The 19835-nt window shown below is 42.2% G+C and overlaps 1 protein-coding gene across 3 annotated transcripts in view; it reads left to right on the forward strand.

Annotated features, from left to right (window-relative positions):
- dlgap3 (discs, large (Drosophila) homolog-associated protein 3) overlaps positions 1–19835 on the forward strand; it is a 157488-nt gene that overhangs the window by 126587 nt on the left and 11066 nt on the right. For all 3 annotated transcript variants that reach the window (XM_065471159.1, XM_065471157.1, XM_065471158.1), the window contains 4 exons: positions 6242–7398; positions 15473–15687; positions 18446–18548; positions 19500–19716. In XM_065471159.1, coding sequence (XP_065327231.1) covers positions 6316–7398; positions 15473–15687; positions 18446–18548; positions 19500–19716 — 1618 coding nt within the window. In that variant the 5' untranslated portion in view covers positions 6242–6315. The remainder of the gene's footprint in view (positions 1–6241; positions 7399–15472; positions 15688–18445; positions 18549–19499; positions 19717–19835) is intronic.

Here is a 19835-nt window from a genome sequence, read left to right on the forward strand (position 1 = left end):
GTTTAAAGTAGAGGGGATGCTGCACAATGATAAACATGACCCTGTCCCATTTTTTTTTAATGTGTTGATGCCATTAAATTCAAAACTACTTTTTTTCCCCAAGCTTAGCTATTTCATTTCTGAATAATATATTGGTTCATGGGATTTGCAGTTCATTGCATTTTGTCTTTATTTACATTTTACACAGCAGCCCAACTTTTGGGGGGGACTTGTGATTGTATGTTGCTCTTAAGTGTTTTCTTCTTGTTCTCTCCCCCAGGTCCTCTGTTCCTCTGTACTTTGTGCATCCTGATTTCCTCTTTTTTCTTCTGTTTCCTCATGTGACATGGCCGTATTTTGCCATGATAACTCACATACAGACTCACAAAGTGGAAACAATTCCAGCCACGCTGTAGATGCTGATAACTGATTAGAAGTGGGCATATATCATGCAGCTATGTTTTTTCCTGCCTACAACTGGTTTGCCATCTCAGTCTAAGGAAAGCCTTTTCTTTGGATCAAAATCTGTCTCCCTACTAATCTTGATGAAAATCTCTTATGATGTTTTTGAGCTACCTTGCCTTCAGACAGGCAATACAAAATGATATTAAAAAGAAAAAAAAAACATTTATCAATTAGACTTTTCCAGGTGTTAAATTTTACATTTCACTGATTTGAAACACCCTTTGACCTACTACCTACAGACACAGTGGAGAGCGGGCAGACTCAGCTGTTAGCAAAGTGGGTCAGAGCAGCTGGCATGAGCGCATGAATATTTAAAATGAAACAGCTCCAGACTAAAGCCTCTGTAACAATCACTTCGATGCCAAGCAGTGTTAAACAATAGCAGCGTGTTGTACGGCTCCAACTGAGCAGTTACTGAATATTTCTGCCTACGCTGAAAGGAGGGGGAAGGTTACCAAACAGTAATAGAATTACTGAAGGAAAACACAAACTAGAAACCATCGCACCAGCTGCCCTGCCATGCGGTTCTACGATCCAATCCATCAGAGACTTAAAAAAACACAAAAAACAGATATAGGTCGCATTTAAAGTTACAAGTGCAAGACAAAAAGTTGGGAAAGGGTGCAAAGGTCCCAGTGCCTGTTCCCATTTTCAAGTTCAACCTTTGTTTTCATCTGAAGTAGTCCCCTAAAAAGTTTTGGTGATCCTGCCCCGGTGACAAAAACAGTCCACAAACAGACAGAACAGCCATAAAAAAAAAACTTTATTTGCAGCCCTGGGTTGAGTCACTACCGTATTGGCTTTGTTATTGTTTGCATTTCTGTGGTGTTGCTTTCAGTCCATCAGGAGTGAACCTGAGCTGATCATGTTCACTTTTACTTTTACTCAAAGACAGAAGATTTCATGTCAGACTGGAAACTATTCACTTGCTGTCAGGGCTATAAAAACAAGAAACGTGGCATATTACAACTCTGACAGAATAGTAGCTGTGGCATTGGCATTGTGGGCAATGTAGATGCAATTAGAGCCTTTTGCAGTTTGTTTCAGCGAGGCGTTTTCCCTCTGCTAATCAATATACTGTGTTTACAAGGCATGCTTCTGTGAAGCAGATCAATCACAGCTGTTTAGCTCTGCGTGCTTGCAACATGTAGTTACATTTCAGGTAAAGTGCACTCCAGGCTACACTGTAAGTTACAGCTATACTGTGGTTTAAACGTTGTGTCATCAAAACATACACGCATGCAAAAAAAGAAAATAAAAGCTATCATGATGTCTCAGCTGGTAAAGACGAACGGGGAAAAAAAGGGAAAGTGCATAGAATCACTTTAAATAGTGGCATTTTATTCCGATTTGAATTTGAAGAGTGTTGAAAACACTTTGGAGAAATAATGGAGAACAAGGCTGCGATAGAACTAAAGAAGCACCTTAAAACTCTTTTGTATTTGTTGTGTAACATTTGTGTAAATAATGCTATAATACCTCAGTTATCTCAGAAGACATGCACAGAAGAGAACACTGATGGATGGCAGAGGCCATGAGATGAAGAACGGAAACAAACTTTGTAATTAACTCAACACATAGTGCTGACATGCAGAGGGCCAGACATACTGACAAGTTAAAAAATGAAGAAGAAAAAACAAGGAGCTGGGGAGGGAGAGACATGACTGGAGGATGGATAGAAGTAGGTCAGAAAGAGAGACTGAGAAGAGAGAGAGAAGAAGTGAAAGGGAAATAAAGAGAAAGTGACAGCCACAGTTCAGATGTGTCTTTCATACCTTACTATCTTAGCGGTCTGTGTGTGCATATGTTTCCTTTTGGTGTGTGTGTGTGTGTGTGCACAGCCACATGTTCAGTGTGTGTGTGTGTCATTGTGATTGACAGCTCCCAGCCAGCAGCTTGCTCCAAAGCCAAAGACTTCATAATAAACAGAACATGGTTTAATTTACTCCTTCAGGCAGAGTGGTGGTGCTCACTTTGCAGTCTGCTAGTACAACACACTGCATAAAATATCTTTCTCAATAAGTTATTTGATATTGAATTCAGATTCAACGTTGAATCGCTGTTAAAACATGAAATATCAACATTTATTTTTATATGTAAAACAGAATACACAAGAGATCCTTGGTGTTATCTGACCTGCATACTTATGACAGAAGGAATTGATGTTTGTGTTCAAGCTCCATCAGCACTACCAATGCGTTTGCGTCTAAATGCTATGTTAGCCTCCATTTTATCACAGAGTGATGACATAGTAGATAATGATGGTGCTACCATCATTCTCAAGGTTTTCACAATGGGATCGTTGATTGGTCTTTAGGCCTGTGTGACTAGAGCTTAGCAATCGATTTCTGCTATATTATCAGAACATTGCTTCAATTGTTAATGTTCTTTTAAACTTTTTGGTTTTTGGACCAGACCAAGAAGCTTAAGGTTAGTCTGCTTTCTCCATTCCAAACAAAACTGATATGTGTTTAGGAGTATTGCCCTATAGAGGCACCCAATTGTGTCCAAGCTTCAACCATTTAGCTGTTGACTTGAGGTGAGGTTGTAGAATTTGAAGAAGGTAGTCCTTTTTCTCCCTTATTCTTTGGTGCAATGTACTGGTACCACTAGCAGCTAAACACCCTCTGTCATTGATGGTACTGCCACTATGCTTGACAGTTAGTACAGTGTTCTTAGGTTTGAAACACGCAAACAATCAGGGTAAACAGCTCAATCGTCATCTCGTCTCACTATCAAACTTTATTCCAGTAAGCATTTGGTTTATTCATGTGGGAAGCTGTAAATTTAAATCCAGCTTGAAGGTGTCAATTTTGGGAAAAGTACTTCTTTCTTCTTTCAGTCCATGAAGATGTAAAACTCATTTTACAGTGGAAGTGGTGCAGGTGTTTCAGCAGTTCTCAGTCCATGGCAGGACTTGAGCCTTGGTGGTTCCTGGGTTGTTCTTGAACATCCTGACCATTTTCCTTTCATTCGAGGGTGACAGTTTAGGTCTTCTTCCAGACCTTGGCAAAGTGGGGATACATCTGAATAACTTGTACTTACATAGAATTAATTGTAATGATGATCCTGGAATCTGCAGTTGTTTAGAAATCACTCCAAGAGATCTTACAAGCTTATGTGAGTCTATCATTCTCCTTCTCAAATGAGGAGAATGAAAAAAAATCACTGAGCTCCTTAGACCGTCCCATTGTTCAACCAAGATGGATACTATCTTGACTGTGTGGACAGGGAAGAACGCTGGTTTGAGCGCGGAGTCAAGGAGGCCATTTACGTGAAAAGGGAAAGACCATCTCTGAATCGAGGAGGGGGCCTAAGGGTACATCTTTCGCCATCTTACAATGCTGTGATTGCAGCCATTCCCCAACTCTCTGTGAATGCTACTCATGGCCATTGATCAGTGGTCTTTGATCAGTGGGTTTAGGTCAGTGGTTGTTGATCAATGGTCATGAGAATTTGCATAATTATGATTAAGGAACTGACCTCACAGCCCATTGTTCCTTCAGTGGGCTGGTTTCAGTCATTATGCAAATGTACTGTTTATAAGATTGAGGAAACCTGCAGTCAGCTGAGACTGAAGAAGTCACTTGGATGAGTGACGAAACGTTTCTCCCACAAAACGCTACGTCCAGATGAACAGAATCAACTTTTGGAGATTGACTGTGTGGTAGTATTAGTAGTTCTCGTTCTCGATGAATCTTTTTAACTATGGTTATATAATGTTGAATAATCTAAACTATATCGGTTTGGACAGAAATGTTTGTGCTAATTATGGGACCCAAAACACCACTTTTTTTATTACTAGTGTAGCTGAAAGACTAAAAATTAATGTAACCAGAGTGCATTTTGTTAGCTCCATTACCTTGAGGTTAAATCTTGTGCTTCAGTATTACTACTATGTTGTTATAGGGCAGTCCCATCTTCTAATTCATGTTTATGGAGACACGAGATCTACCCACTATCAACAGTATTTTTTAAGGGGTCACCTGATTTTAAAAAATCCTCAAATTACTCCTGCTGGAAGCAACAGAAACACGCAACCATGGAATGAGGGATAGAATGACTAAAGGAAGATGATAATAATTCATAATGTCACAGCTACTGACATTACTGTCATTATTAGCTCCTGGGCTTTTGTTGTTTTCACTGCAACATGCAGAGTATTGCACAGTAATGGCAGCATTGTTGCATTTCCCCGCAGGAATTGTGCACTGCTTATACCTTGTCAAAAAGGAAAATGCTCACAGGTTTTATTTTTTGGCAGTTAAATGATCATAAAGCCACAGAGTTAATGAGAGGTGGCTCGGTCTGCCCAGGTGGCACAGCTGTCTAAAATCTGTCCATGGTTGGACGCTGACTTGGAGAGGTCCGTTGTCACGGCCACACCAATGACACGGCTAGATGTGGGTGAGCTTTCTGGGTGGCAGCTCTCATTCAGCCAATCAAGGCAAACAGGCCACGCTCTATTTAATGATTATCCCAGCATCTGTCCCCTATCTCTCATCTCGGCGTGAAAGCCGGCAAACACAAGTGCAAATACACTCGCAGGAGCTCAGTGAATCCCATCCAGCCGAGCAGCTCGATATTGGCTCGCATCGAGTAATTCATTCTCAATTTAATCAAATTTAGAAATGATGGCAAATGCTCGTGTGCATTATGAACAGGCTGTGTGCCCGTGATTCATTATATAGTTAGTGGAGAAGTGGTTAATAGAGGATGTGATTACACCAGCAGCAATTAATGCCAGTCCAATGAAATACATGATTACCACATTTGGAATGTAATCTCAGTTGTTATCCATGCCATGAGGAGAAAGGAAACCCAGAGATAGCCCTCATCCTGTTTACATTCTGTTTACTTTTACTTAGGTTTTACTGCTGCTTGACAAGGTACACTAGTTTCAGGTCCTGCATTAGCTTTGTGGGGAGGATCCCATCATCCCACTACACTTTCATCCACTCGAGGCAACAGTAGGGTTGGTTTTCACCTAGTCCCATGGATATCATGTTCATTTGGTAATCATCTGCCGAAATCCCTATGCAGCATGCTTGGATGCTTGCAGCCACTCTCTAGCTCCTTTGCTTTAGGATGCAGGTAATCAATATACAACCTGCTTTCCTCGGCTTTAAATCACAGGAATGCTCAAAGACTCCCTGCAGGCCTGGATGGAGAAAAAGACAGAACTACACGGAGCGCTGGGCTGATGAATAAAATGATAAATGTCAAAGAGGAGCAAAAGCTGTTAGATAGAGGGAGAGGAACAACTGAAGATACACGCTGAGAGAGAAAGAAAGGCTAATATTCTTGATTTATCAGCCCTGCAGTCTTAGAGATGAATAAGAAGAGGAAAGCTGTCTCGGGCCGCTTATTGCAGCCGCGGGATGAATGTTCGCTTTTGCTCTGTTTTGTCTTTGGTTGGGTAAAAAATGAAGTGCAACATCAATAAAAATGTTAATCAGAAAAAAAACAAAGTATTGTTTTCACTTTCAATTCATGCATCCATTAAAAAGAAGAAAGAAAATAATCCTGACATCAATCAACAAAATCTGCTTCCTACCACAAATGTCCCATTGCTGCACCTCCCATATGTGTGCCTCTAATCTTACCTTATACCTGTACTCAAAGTTTTATAAAAAAAAAACATCCCTTTGAGGTCTTAGTCCTTTCTCACAGGTATGAGAGGCCTAATTAGACAAAAAAATAACTCTCATCCAAACAGTCTACAACATTGCAATCGTTGTTCCTTTGCTACACTTAAATAAAATGTCTTCACATTATTTCTTGTTTTTCTCACCAGGTGAGTGAGGTGCAGCCCTGTCACGCCCACAGCGCCCCCTTTCGGCCCGGACGGCACACCATGCCCCGGCGCCTATGAAAGGGTACCATGTCAGCCGGAGCATGTCTCAGCATTCCTCGGGTGGTGGTGGAGGAGGTCCCTGCCACTGCACGCCTGATGACTGTGACGGTCCAGGCAGAGACTACTACCACGGTCACAGCGATGGCCACTTTTACCCTGGGGGAGGTCCGGTTGAGGCCCTGGCGCTGGAGAGGCACCACTCCCGCTCACACTCCCATAGTCACTCTGGAGGAGGCACCTTTCCTCGCTCCCACCCCAACCAGCACCCACCTCTCCAGTCATTTGACTCTTGTGAAGAGTGCCTATCCTCAGGCCACGGGGGGAAGATGCACCGCATGCCCTCAAACATGATGGACCAGTTTGAGAAGCAGGTGCCCTTCCATCATGATGGCTTCCACACACTGCAATACCAGCGCACTGCCAGTGGGGGTGCTGAGCAACGCAGTGAGAGCCCTTCACGCATACGCCACTTGGTCAATTCGGTGCAGCGCCTCTTCGCCAAGTCCCATTCCCTGGAGGCGCCATCCAAACGGGAGTACAATGGTACGAGGGGAGGAGGGGACTACCGGAGTGAGAGAGGTGGGGGCCACAGGAGTGGAGGGGAGGAGGGCCACTACTCAGGCCACCAGTCTCGCTCCACCAGGAGGAACAAGTCTCGAGAACGTAGCAAGAGTGGAGACTCGCGGCATGAGTCAGGCAGACGCCACCGCAGCCGGACAGCCGGCTGGTGGAGCTCCGATGACAACCTCGACAGTGACAGCAGCTACTTGGTAGGTGGGGGTAGACCGGGGTATCCCAGAGGACATGAGAGCCTGGATGCTGCCATTCAGGAGCTCACCATGAAGAAGCCCAAGGAACGAGGCGGCGGACCGGGGTCTGGGGAGTGCATGGCCTGCACAACAATGGCTCTGGTGGGGAGTGAGGGAGGAGGAGGACACCACGGGCATCACGGTCACTCCCTGAAGAGGAGCACCTGGTCAGCCATGACAGTGAGTCAGGCTAGAGAGGTGTATCCTTCTACCAGAGGAGGAGCCTATGACAAAGCTCTGGTGCCCATTGAGAGCAAGCTCAAGGAGAGGACCTTCCACTATCTCCAGGTGTGTCTGTCCCTACATATCCGCAAATGTGTAATCAAATATATGTGTGGTTTGGTGTTAAGCAAAAAACAGCAAAACTTCTTTTTAAGGAATGAAAAGATTGTCTTGAACTTTTGTTTTTCTGTTTCCACTGTCTCAGACCCTTGAAGATTAGGCTAATTAGTCCGCTGCCATAACGACAACTGTTATTGTGTACGGGACTTTATAAAAGCGTGTCGACCATCTCACATCTTCTGCCTCTGCTCTCAGTCTGTGTTGCATCTCCATGTGTATATTTGACAGCCAGTACAGACACACAGACGCAGGGCATCTAGACAAGATGAAGCCTGCTCTTCAGTTATAACACAAAATCTGTCAGTGCAGTGCCTTTTCACAGGCTTGTGGGGAAGTATGGGCTTGTATAGCTGTGCTTTAGAACATAACTGCTGTGAAACAATCAGAAAATAACACATGTAGCACACAGCCACATGTCAGTACTGGAAACACTTTGATTTAAGTGAGGGTGTTGCTTACCACTTACTCGCTGTGAATTCATCAAAACTGCATAAACCACCTCCAGCTTTTTTCACTTCGTGTAAATTGGCTCAATTGGACGTCATACAGACTTTGTATTTGGAAGCTGGCAGGTTAAAGATGATTTAGTGATCTGACAGCCTTGGACATTTACATTCTCCATGGATGGATTATCATGTCCACGAGCCCAAGGCAACAATTTGCCACAGGCAAAGAAAATACAGTACAAGTATACCCTGTATTCCTTTTTTTTGTTTTTTTAATTACTGCTTTTATGTTATGTTCTAGACACCCCAATAGATATGATTTAAGGTATGAAACACATGCTTTAATATAAATAAATGGAAAACATGCTGCCATGATTGGCATCTCCCCCTGGCATTCTTTGGAGTATTTGATGTCTTTAAAGTTAAAACTCAGTCTGCCAGAAGGTTCCAAGGTTCAGTGGTGATAAGTGGCAAACGATTTAGTTTTCTCTGCATTTCTCTGAGGAACATCAAATAGCCTTAACTATAGGAAATTGTTAAATATAATACACACGTTTCTTCCACAAACAATGTCAGAGAGTGAAGCCAACTTCCAGATTTCCCTGGTCTAATAGTGTTAGCACTGCTACACCACAACCAAGATCTTCCCCAGGAGGCAGGACTGTAGGCTCTGTCAGATGCTGACAGTTTATACTTGCCGACGTGCTAAGTTGACATTTCTCCTATAGGCTGTCTGTGTTTTCTCCTTATTGACCACCAGACTGAAATTTGACCTATAGCCTATCCAGTTATAGCTTATGCTTTAATGGGCTAATTGGCTAAACGTTTAAAAAAAAAAAAAAGGAAAAAGTGCACACACTACCTCACCACCATGTGAGGAAGGTGCAGAGCTGAAAAAATATAACATAGAAAATAATAACAGTTTTCTCACTGCAGAGCACTAGTTTTTTGTTTTTTTTGTTTTTAATTTATTGCATCTAGTAGTGAGTGCACAGTGTATGTGTGAAAATAGTAACCAGCAATCTCTCTGGTACTCCTTAAAGTAAGATGTCTTTGTCATCTTTGTCTTTGTCAAAGACGACAAAGACAGACTGCTTTGTAGAGCTTTTCTGATTGCTCAAGTGGCCAATCAGAAAAGTTTAGGTCTACAAGCCCGTCCTTAAGTTTCTAAAGTTTTACCCACTGAGCGATGACTGCTGGGGAGGTAAAATACCCATTGATTTTAATTTAGACTTTGTCCCTCCAAAGGTTAATTGTTTCAAGGAAAGAAAAGCAACCATTGTCCCTACAATTTTGCTTTAGACCCTGGTTTTTCCAGTTGAATACACAAGTAAAGGTATTCAGTTACTCAAAATTTCATCTTCCTGCTATAGAAACAAACCTTTAATAGCAACACGGCCAATTTTTGTTTAACCCTAAGAAATATGGGAAATGTAGTTTCAAAAGCTCAAGAAACCAAATTAGAAGAAGAAAATACAAACAAAGATGGGTAAGATCCTTGTGGTAAAGCCTTTGGATTAATGGGAAAATTAACAAGAGTTTTTCAAAAGCATAAAAAACCCTTTTTCTTAAATGATAAAAGTCTTAAATCTTAATCTTAAAAGTTTCAAAAAATCAAGTGAAAAGTACAGATTTCTCTTGGTTAAATGTCTGCCTAAGAGGCCAGATGGACTCTCCTGGCATTTTGCTGTGAGTCAGAAAACAATAATCATCTTCACCCACCGTGTTATTTACCTGTCCCTTACAACAGTCGCTTACCTGCCTCCTGTCAACATGCTGTAGCTTGAATCTGCCGCATGCAATTTTCAGAGAACCCGTTCACTCATTTTATCTCCTAAAACGGCAGAAAAGGTTAATTAAAGGCTGTTATTGGCTGTTACAGTGGCATCTCAGAGAGCACACACACGCACGCACACAAACACACACACAAGCACGAGCTCAGAAACCTCCAGCTGTGTTGACGTAGAGCTGCCATGCAGGCTGTGTTTCTACGGAAACAGCAGGTAGCCACAGGAGTCCCTGGTGTTTTTCCAACTCTCATCCTTTAGACACAGCTGAGGTCTGCTGATAGAGGAGACAGAGAGAGCAGGGTCGTCTGTGTGTTCGTGCTTTTCTGAGGACAAACCCCACACAGTTTACCCCGTGCTTTAGGCTACCATCACATTCTCACCTTAGGACACGAAATGAACTTCCCCTGCTGCAGCTTTTCTCGTATCTCCAGGTGTCACCGGTGGTTTGGGGAGGCGCGGAGAGACAGTGTGTTGAGTGAATTTTGTGCCCAGCTTAGATGTGCCAGGGCAGGCCAGATTGATCCACAACTTCAGAGCAGACAGCTCACTGGAGCTGCAGATATAAAGCTGTTCAGGTCTGTTTCACCAGGATGAAATGTCAGGACTAACAGCAGTACAGGTGCAACAACTCCAAATTGAAACTGCCTGAGAAAGCAAGAGCAGATATCATACACCCAACAGCTGCCTTTAAACTCTATTACTTGTGTATTAAAGGTGGCACTTGTAATAAGAGACTGGCAAATAATTTATATTGTAAGGTAAAGACTCTGCAATATTAGTAAGAGAATAACAACCATCAGACGATCCCCTGTGAATGAAGGGACATGGACAGGCCGAGATGGTGGGAGATGATCTGCTGTGGCGACATAAAAGAGAAGCTGAAAGAAGAAATCCCATTTCCACAGGTCTGGAAAACCAAGCACCCTGCCTTTACAAACATTTGTGAAAGAATCATTCATTCTAAAGTGCTAATTGAATTTGATTGTGGTGCTTCAACAGGATGCCAGCACTGTAATAAACCACTTTGTGAAATATCTTCCCTCCTAGGTATTCTACAATCAACTGTAATTAGTATATTTGTAGGTGAAAACATTTAGGAACCACAGCAATTCAACCAAGTGAGTCAGACCAGAGCGCGGTCGACACAAAGTGTATAAAGTTTGCCAATGCTCTCCTGACTCACTAACTGCAGAGCTCCAGACTTCCTCTTACATGAACATCAGCACAAAAACAGTGTGTTGGGTGTTTCACAGCATGGGTTTCCATGGTTGAGCAGCTCCTATGGTGTGATATTTAGGTGGCACTGTACTTCTATCCATATAGTGTAGCTGATAGCTCAGCTGCACATTTCTACCCCTAAGCCGTAAAAGGCTGATGGGCTATTGTCGTCACCCTGCCGTGCAGGCAAGCGGCGTGGACACCCAATTTTGTGAATACGATAACTCAAGAATGAGCTGTCGTAGGATTATGAAATTCATACTATAGGTGCAACTACTAAAAATCTCTGACAAGTTCGATTCTCAATGACCTGATTTCTGAAAATCACCCAGGAGGCTGAGGAGTAGTAATATTAGTAGTACTATTTCATATTTTGGAAACTCTAGTAAGCCTGAACTGTGACAGCAAAGTCCTCTATTGGGGTAATATTGTAATATGAGGTGTTTAAGATACGATGGGTGCTGATCTTTCAGAACTTTGGATGTGAAGAGAAGGATTTTAAATTCAGTTCTGCATTTAATTGCATTGAAATTGAGCAGCCACAATGTGAGAAATATGATCTTTCTTTCTAGTCCAACTTGTTATTCTTTTGGTCACTACCTGTAGCTGTAGGTGAGGGTCAGGACCTAGGTCAGTCAATAAATCAACAGCCTCGCTTTCATCCTCCTCTCTCCTCCACACTAGATTAAACTTTGAATTTCTCCATGTTATGACTGAATATAAATTGGCTCTACATCTGCTGGATTTATGCAAACAGTCAAAAGTGAAGAGCTAAATGTAGGTTGGTTCACATTAAGAAAAATGCTCTACAAAGTGCTGACTAAGTAGTTTTTGTAGCACCTGGAAACATAAAACACATGGTCAGTTTTAAATCAGTTCAAGTATGCTACAGCAGTCCCTCTCTCGTTGCAGGGTCAGTCTACCTGCTGTATGTTATTTCCATGTGTAAAAAAATGCAAACATGTACATACAAGCTAATACTTACACAGGTTTCCTACAAAGAGTCAGGACCGACTAGCAATAAATGTAAGTGAATCTTCGCAAGTCAGCGGTCAGAGGCAAAGGGACATGTGCAAACTTTCCCCCATGGCGTCAACGCCAATCACGATGTGTGGCATCAGAACCTGATGCTCTCTGTTCCCTGAGCTTCTCACCTTCCCCTCAGCCTGTGTGTGATAGATAAGAAATGATTAAAAAAGAAAAGAGGGCCGAGGAAAAAAAAAGCTGAATATGGAGTAAAAGGAATGAAAAGAAGAGCAAAGCGGTGAGGGACAAAGAGTGTTAGAAAAGACGAAAGCAGAGGGACCTAGAGACGGTAAAGCAAGCTCAGGGATAGAAAAGAGATAAAAGAGGTGATAGTAGCCAAGGGGCAAAGCAAGAAGAGGAGAGAAAGGGGCGTTTGAGGAAATGAGAGAGATAGTGGAAGGCCACGGGGATCACGAGATTAGGCTGAATCATCTTTTAAGTGATGACCTTAAAAACACACACTCAGCTGGATGCCAAACCCCGGGGCCTTGGCTATGTGTGTGTCTGGGTGCAGGTGTTGGTCACATGCTCGTATATGAAGCTGCACCTGACAGCATTTACAAAAAAATGAAAACTAAAATGAAAGGCTGAGAGGTCCTTCAGCCAAAACAGCTGCTGTTAGTGTGTGGATGGTGGAAAACTCTCCTCATACTGTGAAAGAAGTAGTACGAGTGAACACACACATATATATATAAACACACATATCAAAGCGAGTGGTCTTCCACAATAATAGCATGTTATGTGCGAGGTTAATAGCTATACTCACGAGCTATGATGCTAATTAAAGCTGCGCTTGTCAACATAAGAAAGGGGTCACTCGTGGCGAGAAACACCCCCGTGACCTGATCACCTAATTCGGCATTTCTTATCAGCTCTACTGAGATTTTTCAGATCAGTTCTGGGTTTTCACTGTTACCGAACACTGGTCCTATGCTGTCTTCAGCACTGCGATCAGGAGTCCTGTAATTATATTTTTTTATGTGTAAGGCAACATTAAGTTAGTCTTTAGACTTTCCTAACAAAAATAAATACATAATAGTCTATACATATAACAAGTTATTCACTGCAACCACTGAACATCCAAGGTATGGACATTGAGGCTGTGGACAGCTACAGGTAGCTTGGTGTTCATCTGAACAGCAAACTGGACTGGACTCATAACTCAGACGCCCTCTACAGGAAAGGGCAGAGCAGGCTGTACCTGCTGCGGAGACTCAGGTCGTTTGGAGTGAAGGGCCCACTCCTGAAGACCTTCTATGACTCTGTGGTGGCCTCAGCCATCTTTTACGGTGTGGTCTGCTGGGGCGGCAGCATCTCTACTGGGGACAGAAAGAGACTGAACAGGCTGATCCGAAGGGCCAGCTCTGTTCTAGGATGCCCTCTGGACCCAGTGGAGGTGGTGAGTGACAGGAGAATGGCGGCTAAGCTGTCATCCCTGCTGGACAACATCTCCCACCCCATGCATGAGACTGTGACAGCACTGAGCAGCTCCTTCAGTGGGAGACTGCGGCACCCACGGTGTGGGACGGAGAGATTTCGCAGGTCTTTCCTCCGCACTGCTGTCAGACTCCACAACAAAGACTTTAACTGATTAAACACACACATCCACACATGTGCAATAAGACTAAGTGCAATAATCTTTTCTGGCATCGTTGTATTTTTACTCAGTTGTATATAGCATTTGTATTCTATTTTTATCCTATTGTATATTTTATTCTATTTTATTCTACTGTATATAGTATTTTATTTTATTCTATTCTGTACAGTTGTGTACTGTATTTATTCTTATTGTATTCTAATTTTTGCTTCATAACTTTTGCACTGTGCACTTCCTGCTGTGACAAAACAAATTTCCCACGTGTGGGACTAATAAAGGTTATCTTATCTTATCTTATCTTATTAATTAGTATATTGATGTATAATACTTGGACTATAATTATAAACTTTACTACATTGTGCTGTCTTTTATGGTCATGAAATTTCCCTGAAGTGTTGAGCCGTTGTTGTTAGTTTCCTCCATCAACCTGTGCACAGCTCCTGACGTGGCGCTGAAGGCTAAACAAAGATCAGCCCATTGTCACCAAAACTCTCTCTGTACTAGATATTTGGATATCCAAATGTCTGATTATCTGGTTATTGATTCACTTCAATTTTATTTTATTTATATAGTGCCAAATCAAAACAGCAGTCGCCTCAAGAGGCTTTATATTGTAAGGTAAAGACGCTACAGTAATACGGAGAAAACAATCAGATGACGCACTGTGATCAAGCACTTGGCGACAGTGGGAAGAAAAAACTTGCTTATAACAGCCTGGCAGAACCAGGCTTAGGCAGAAGCAGCCATTAGTGGCATTAGTGGGTGAGAGGAGGGAGATGGGACAAAAGACGTACTGTGGAATAATGAATAATTTAATGTAGAGTGGTGTCTAAGCATATAGTGCCATTAGCCTCCTGTAGTTCTTTGTTTTAGGTTGTTGATCCAAAGACTGGCCAAATGCTACTTTAGCATTTAGCATGTGCCTCATTTCAGCACAACACACATTTAGAAATTAGCTGAGAAAATACCAGTCAAGACATCTTTCATGCTTTGTGTAATTTGAGACCAATAAAGCAGCTCCAGACTGAATCTCAATGCTAATCAGTTAGCTGAGGTTGTTTGATTAGCCACAGTGGGAACATGTCAGCGTAATTCTTGGGGTTAATTTCATTGATTCTTTATATTTCTCTTTGTGTTGTCTTTAGTTTCTTGCCTTGACTGCACTGCTGTGTGTGTTGTTTTCCCATCAGAATCATTTGCTCGTCTGTTAAATTGCTTCTTCTGTTTTGTGTTTTTGCCACCGCGTTCATGTCTTTCTCCCACTCCGTGTCGCCACTCCTGTCTGCTGCCCTCTCTCTCTTGTCTACCTGTTTTTCTCTGTTTTTATTTATTTGCTCTCCGTCTGTCGGCTTTTGAGCTTACGTTGTTTTTCCTTCTCTGCGTCAGTGTTTTTCCAGCTGTCAGACTTTCTCTCTCTCTGTAAGTCCCTTCATCCTATTCTCTCTTTCTCTTGCATCATTACTCGTGGATGCATACATGTGCATGTGAGCGTGTGTGCACGAGCGCAGTTGACTTTTCGGTTGTGTTTGCCCTCCAACCCAACGCTGTGTGCACGTGGGCCAGAACTGTGCTGCTAAATAAACCTTTTACCATTCGAGGTGTGAAATATTTTTCGATTAAGAAATATATTTCTGTTTTGAGAAGCCTTTGGATCTTGACAGCAGATATTGAGAAGAAACTGCAAACAGTGCGGTGAAAAACATCTTCAATATCTCGGTGTTGATTAATTCACATCATGACTAATTCCTTTTCCCTTAACAGTGGGTGTAGAAGAGGAATGCATACTTACTTTTAACGCATTTAACTGTTTAACCTACTAAAACTATGTTGGTCCCACATGGTTGTTACATTTTTACTCACTACCTGTTGCAATTTCAGATCAGTACAAGTTGGTCAGTTATGGTGACCATGTGAATGTTTGGGTGGATGTGGATGTGCCTCAGGTCCCTTCAGAAGACTGGGGAGGTGGTTATAGCGGTGGCGGAGCAGCTGACAGCGGAGGGGAGATCCCTTGCCGTCGCATGCGGAGTGGCAGCTACATCAAAGCCATGGGCGACGATGACAGCGCCGACTCGGACACGAGTCCCAAAGCCTCGCCCAAGTCCACGCTGATTGCCCAGAGGGAAGCCTTCAGACGATCTATCAGCATGGATCAAAGGTCAGATGGCACAAATTCAGCTTTTATATTCATGCTGAAATACTTGTATTTACCCTCGACTCAACTCTCTGCTTTCAAAAACCGTAAAAAACAAGTTTATTTGGTTTAGTTTGGTTGTCTTTTTTTTTAAGCAGTGCAAAAGCAGCATAGCATATCAAATAGGAATTGCACAGATGTGACAGAAGTAAACAATAAAATACAGAAACAGACAGCACTGGGATGACAAAGGAAAAAAAACAACAACCTGGAACAAAATGCAGAAAAACAAAATAGCAAGTTAGTCCTAGTTTGGATGGTTGCTGTTTATGCGAACATTTCCCCACAGGAGGATTTCTGCATTATGTTACTTTACTGCTTTTTTTGGTTTGCATTTAGAATTCATTCCTTTTCCATAACTTTATAAGAGGTTGCAGCTTAAATACACAACACTGTTTGATTGTGCCTTTAAGGCTCACTCTTTAAATGTGGACAACATTATTTTCCACAGTGTGGGTGAAAATACAAAACCATTGGATCATTTTTTCTCATAGCTTCATAAAATCTTTTAGACAGTCTAAGTCTCCCTCCTTAGAAAAACCCTGCTATCCAAAATCTTTATTTTCAGTTTGTAACATGATAAAAATCTGATGTTTACAAACACATTTTGGGATAACTATTAATTTCAGACTTTAAAAAGATCCTTTCAGACTCAGAAAATTCATGTCTGTTTAGTTAAAGTAAATAAAGGAGGATACAGCGAGGGAAGATTGATCCCTGTTCAATTTGTAAGTTTGTTCACGTACAAATAAACCAACAGTCTTTAATTTTATGGTGGTTTCATTTTAATGGAGAGAGACAGAACATCAGCCAAAAATCCAGAAAAAAACACGTTACATAAACTTTATGAACTGAAATGCACGTTATTGAGTCAAATAAATATTTGAAGTCTGTGTGTATGTTTGTGTCGAACAGATTACGATTAATCAATCATTACAGATATGCCTGTTCTCAGCTTGTTATGTGTCTAAAACAAACTCTCCATAGAATCAGTTTCTTAAATTCCAACTTCCCCACCACCATGGGGACAAGATTGTAGACCTGCACATCAGAGACAAGATTGTAGACCTGCTACAGGACCATCCACAATAAGCATGTCAGGATGGTGACAACTGCTGGTGCCATTATTTGGAAATGGAAGAAATATAAAATGACCATCAATCAGATTCTGTCTGAAGCTCCATGTAAGAGCTTGCCTCATGGGGTGAGGATGATCATGAGAAAGGTTGTGGATCAGAACAAAACCACACAGGAGGAGCATGTTAATGGCGTGAAGGCAGCTGAGACCACAGTCACAAGGTGCCCCTGCTCGAGAAGGCAAAGGAACAGGCCCGTCTTAAGTTTGTAAGTGAACATCTAAATGACTCAGAGAAGACTTGGGAGAGAGTGCTGTGGTCAGCTGAAACCAAACTCAAACTCTTTGGCATCATCATCATTTGGCATCTGCTCATTGAGGGGGCAGTAGATTTTTTTTACTTTATTTGACCTTTATTTATACAGGTAGTCCTATTGAGACTCAATGTATGGGGCCATGTACCATGAAATCTTGGACAAGAACCTTCTTTCTTCAGCCAGAACACAGACGATAGGTCATGGATGGGTCTTCAAGCATGACAATGACCCAAAACAAAGGATTGGCTAAAGAAGAAGCACATTAATGCCATGGAGTGGTCTCGCGACTCTTCAGACCTCAGTCGTATAGAAAATCTGCAGAGCTTTGATTTAGTGAGTTTCTTTAAAGACGAGTGAACCAAATTCCTGAGCTGTGTGCAAACCTGGTGACCAACTACAACATCTCACTGCTGTGCTGGCCAACAAGAGTTTCTCCACCAAGTACTAAGTCATGTTTTGATTGGTGATCAAATACTTTTTGGTTGATGTTCTGTCTCTCTTCATTCAAATGAAGCAACCATAAAAATGAGAGACTGTTCATTTCTTTGTAAGTGAGCAGACTTACAAATTTAACAGGCGATCAAATCATTGTTTCCGCCCATGTAAATACTCTGGAGATTATAGATAGAAACTCAGTGACCCAGCAATGCCCTAATAGCAAGCACTTAACAAGTGGGTGAATCAAAGAACACAGAGGACAATAAACATCAGCTAGGACGAGGCACACTGTGTTCTGTACACATGATTTCACACTCTGTGTGAAACTGAGTGAGTAACCCTTTTAAGATATATATAAAGACACATTTCAGTAACATTCAAGCACCATTTATTTAGACAAATGAAGATTTTAGACCATAAACTGAATTATTAAACTAAATTATTCCAGAGCTTGCTGTAAACATCAGTAAAAAGACAACACCAGCGGATTTCAGCTTATAGGGAAAGAAACCGAAAAAGGACGTTAATGTTCTTACATTATGCAGTAAATACTTTCACATAGGCAGCCTTGGGAACCTTTTCACATTTAACTGTAGCTCTGCTTGAACATCATAATAACTGCTGCAATGTTCGGATTTTATTTTTCATATAAAATGAACAAAAATGATGGTTCCCTAATTGGCATGGAAATGCACCGTCACAGCACGGAGAATGACTCCAGCTGGCTCAGTTATGACACATGATACAGTGAATTTTTATTTGATGGCTCACCAAATGGTGAGCTGTTTGTGTTGCAAACATTTTTTTGATAAAAATAGCAACGCGAATGGCGGACGTGTTTACATCCACAACAAAGCATCAATACTAACATTTATGCTTGTGTTTATTCCAGGCACTCGTGTAAACAGTGTACAGATTCTCACCCTAACAGCAGAACCACACCCAAGACCCACACCCGCTCCCGTAGCTACACCCGCTCTTTGACCAGCACACAGGTAACGAACAGCAGGGTGAGGCTTTGAAGTGTGTAAACCGCTCCTAGAATCGCCTGTTTTTCTACATAAATATGACCTAAGAGATCTGTTCTGAGACCTTCCTGTCCTTCCGGGTGCAAACATGAAATACGTAAGCCAGCGAGGCTGCAGTACAGAACAAAGCAGGCACGGATGACAATGGATTTGACGTTGATTACATCAGATACGGCATGAAAGGCATAGATGGGATGAAGGTGAATTGCAAGGCATCTTCAGATGTCTTCAACTGTGGGAAGGCTGAAGCAGCTTAAATGGTACATATTTTATGAGATGTTAATGTTCAGAATGGCATCAGTGGAGGCATTAGCTGATGTGGGCTGGTATTGTGGATGTCGCCTGAGCTGCACCGAGCTAATGATAAGCTCGATTTGATCTGGTCATTCGTCTATTGAGGAAAACGATCCAATAGCGCATGTCTGTGAGAGCATAAAGAGCGTAATTTGAAGCTGAAATTAGATGAGAGATTTTCAGTCAGTGATATGAAAATGGGATCAATCATGAATGGGACAAAGGTGATTTCTGAGGACCTCAGATTAAGCTTTGCAGATTAATCAATCCAGTCCACAGTCTGACAGATTATGTGTATAAACGCCAATTCAAGACCACCGTTACCCTCCAAAGGAGAGGTCAACCTACAAGGTTAACTCGACTGTAAATTATGTCACAGAAAAAATCTGACTTACATCAGGAAATTTATCATGAACGAAATTTCCTCAATGACTAGAATCTAAATTAAATTTCTTTAGGACTTATGTTAAGCTGCAATAACTTTATAGGTTATATTTGTGTAGAAAATGACAAAAATGGGTTCACAAACTTTCAACAGACAGTTTCTTTGGGGATATAAATTGTGCATCTGACATCTGTAAGACAAGTACTCTCATCCCCTGCACCTTCCCGCTCATCCTCCAGCTCGGAGAGACGTTAAACCGTCAGTTCGAAGCCGTGTGTGGGACCATGTTTGGGGAGGTGGAATCTCAAGCTGTCGAAGCCCTGGATCTTCCAGGAGTGTTCCGCACTCGCAGCCACAGCTACGTTCGCGCCATCCAGGCCGGATGTTCCCAGGATGACGACTGTCTCTCCGTCTTCTCCATGTCTGGCCCCCAGGGAAGCATCAAGGGCGGGGCCGGTGAGTGTGCGGTTTGAGTCCACCAGTATGCAAAAGTCTGGGGTGTCTCTGTGGAGCGTTTGGATGCGCGGCTGCCTTTTATGTGGCGGCAGCGCGGCGGGAGACACAGTGGGAGATGA

The sequence above is a fragment of the Pelmatolapia mariae genome, linkage group LG22, assembly GCF_036321145.2.
Source record: "Pelmatolapia mariae isolate MD_Pm_ZW linkage group LG22, Pm_UMD_F_2, whole genome shotgun sequence".
Lineage (NCBI taxonomy): Eukaryota > Metazoa > Chordata > Actinopteri > Cichliformes > Cichlidae > Pelmatolapia > Pelmatolapia mariae.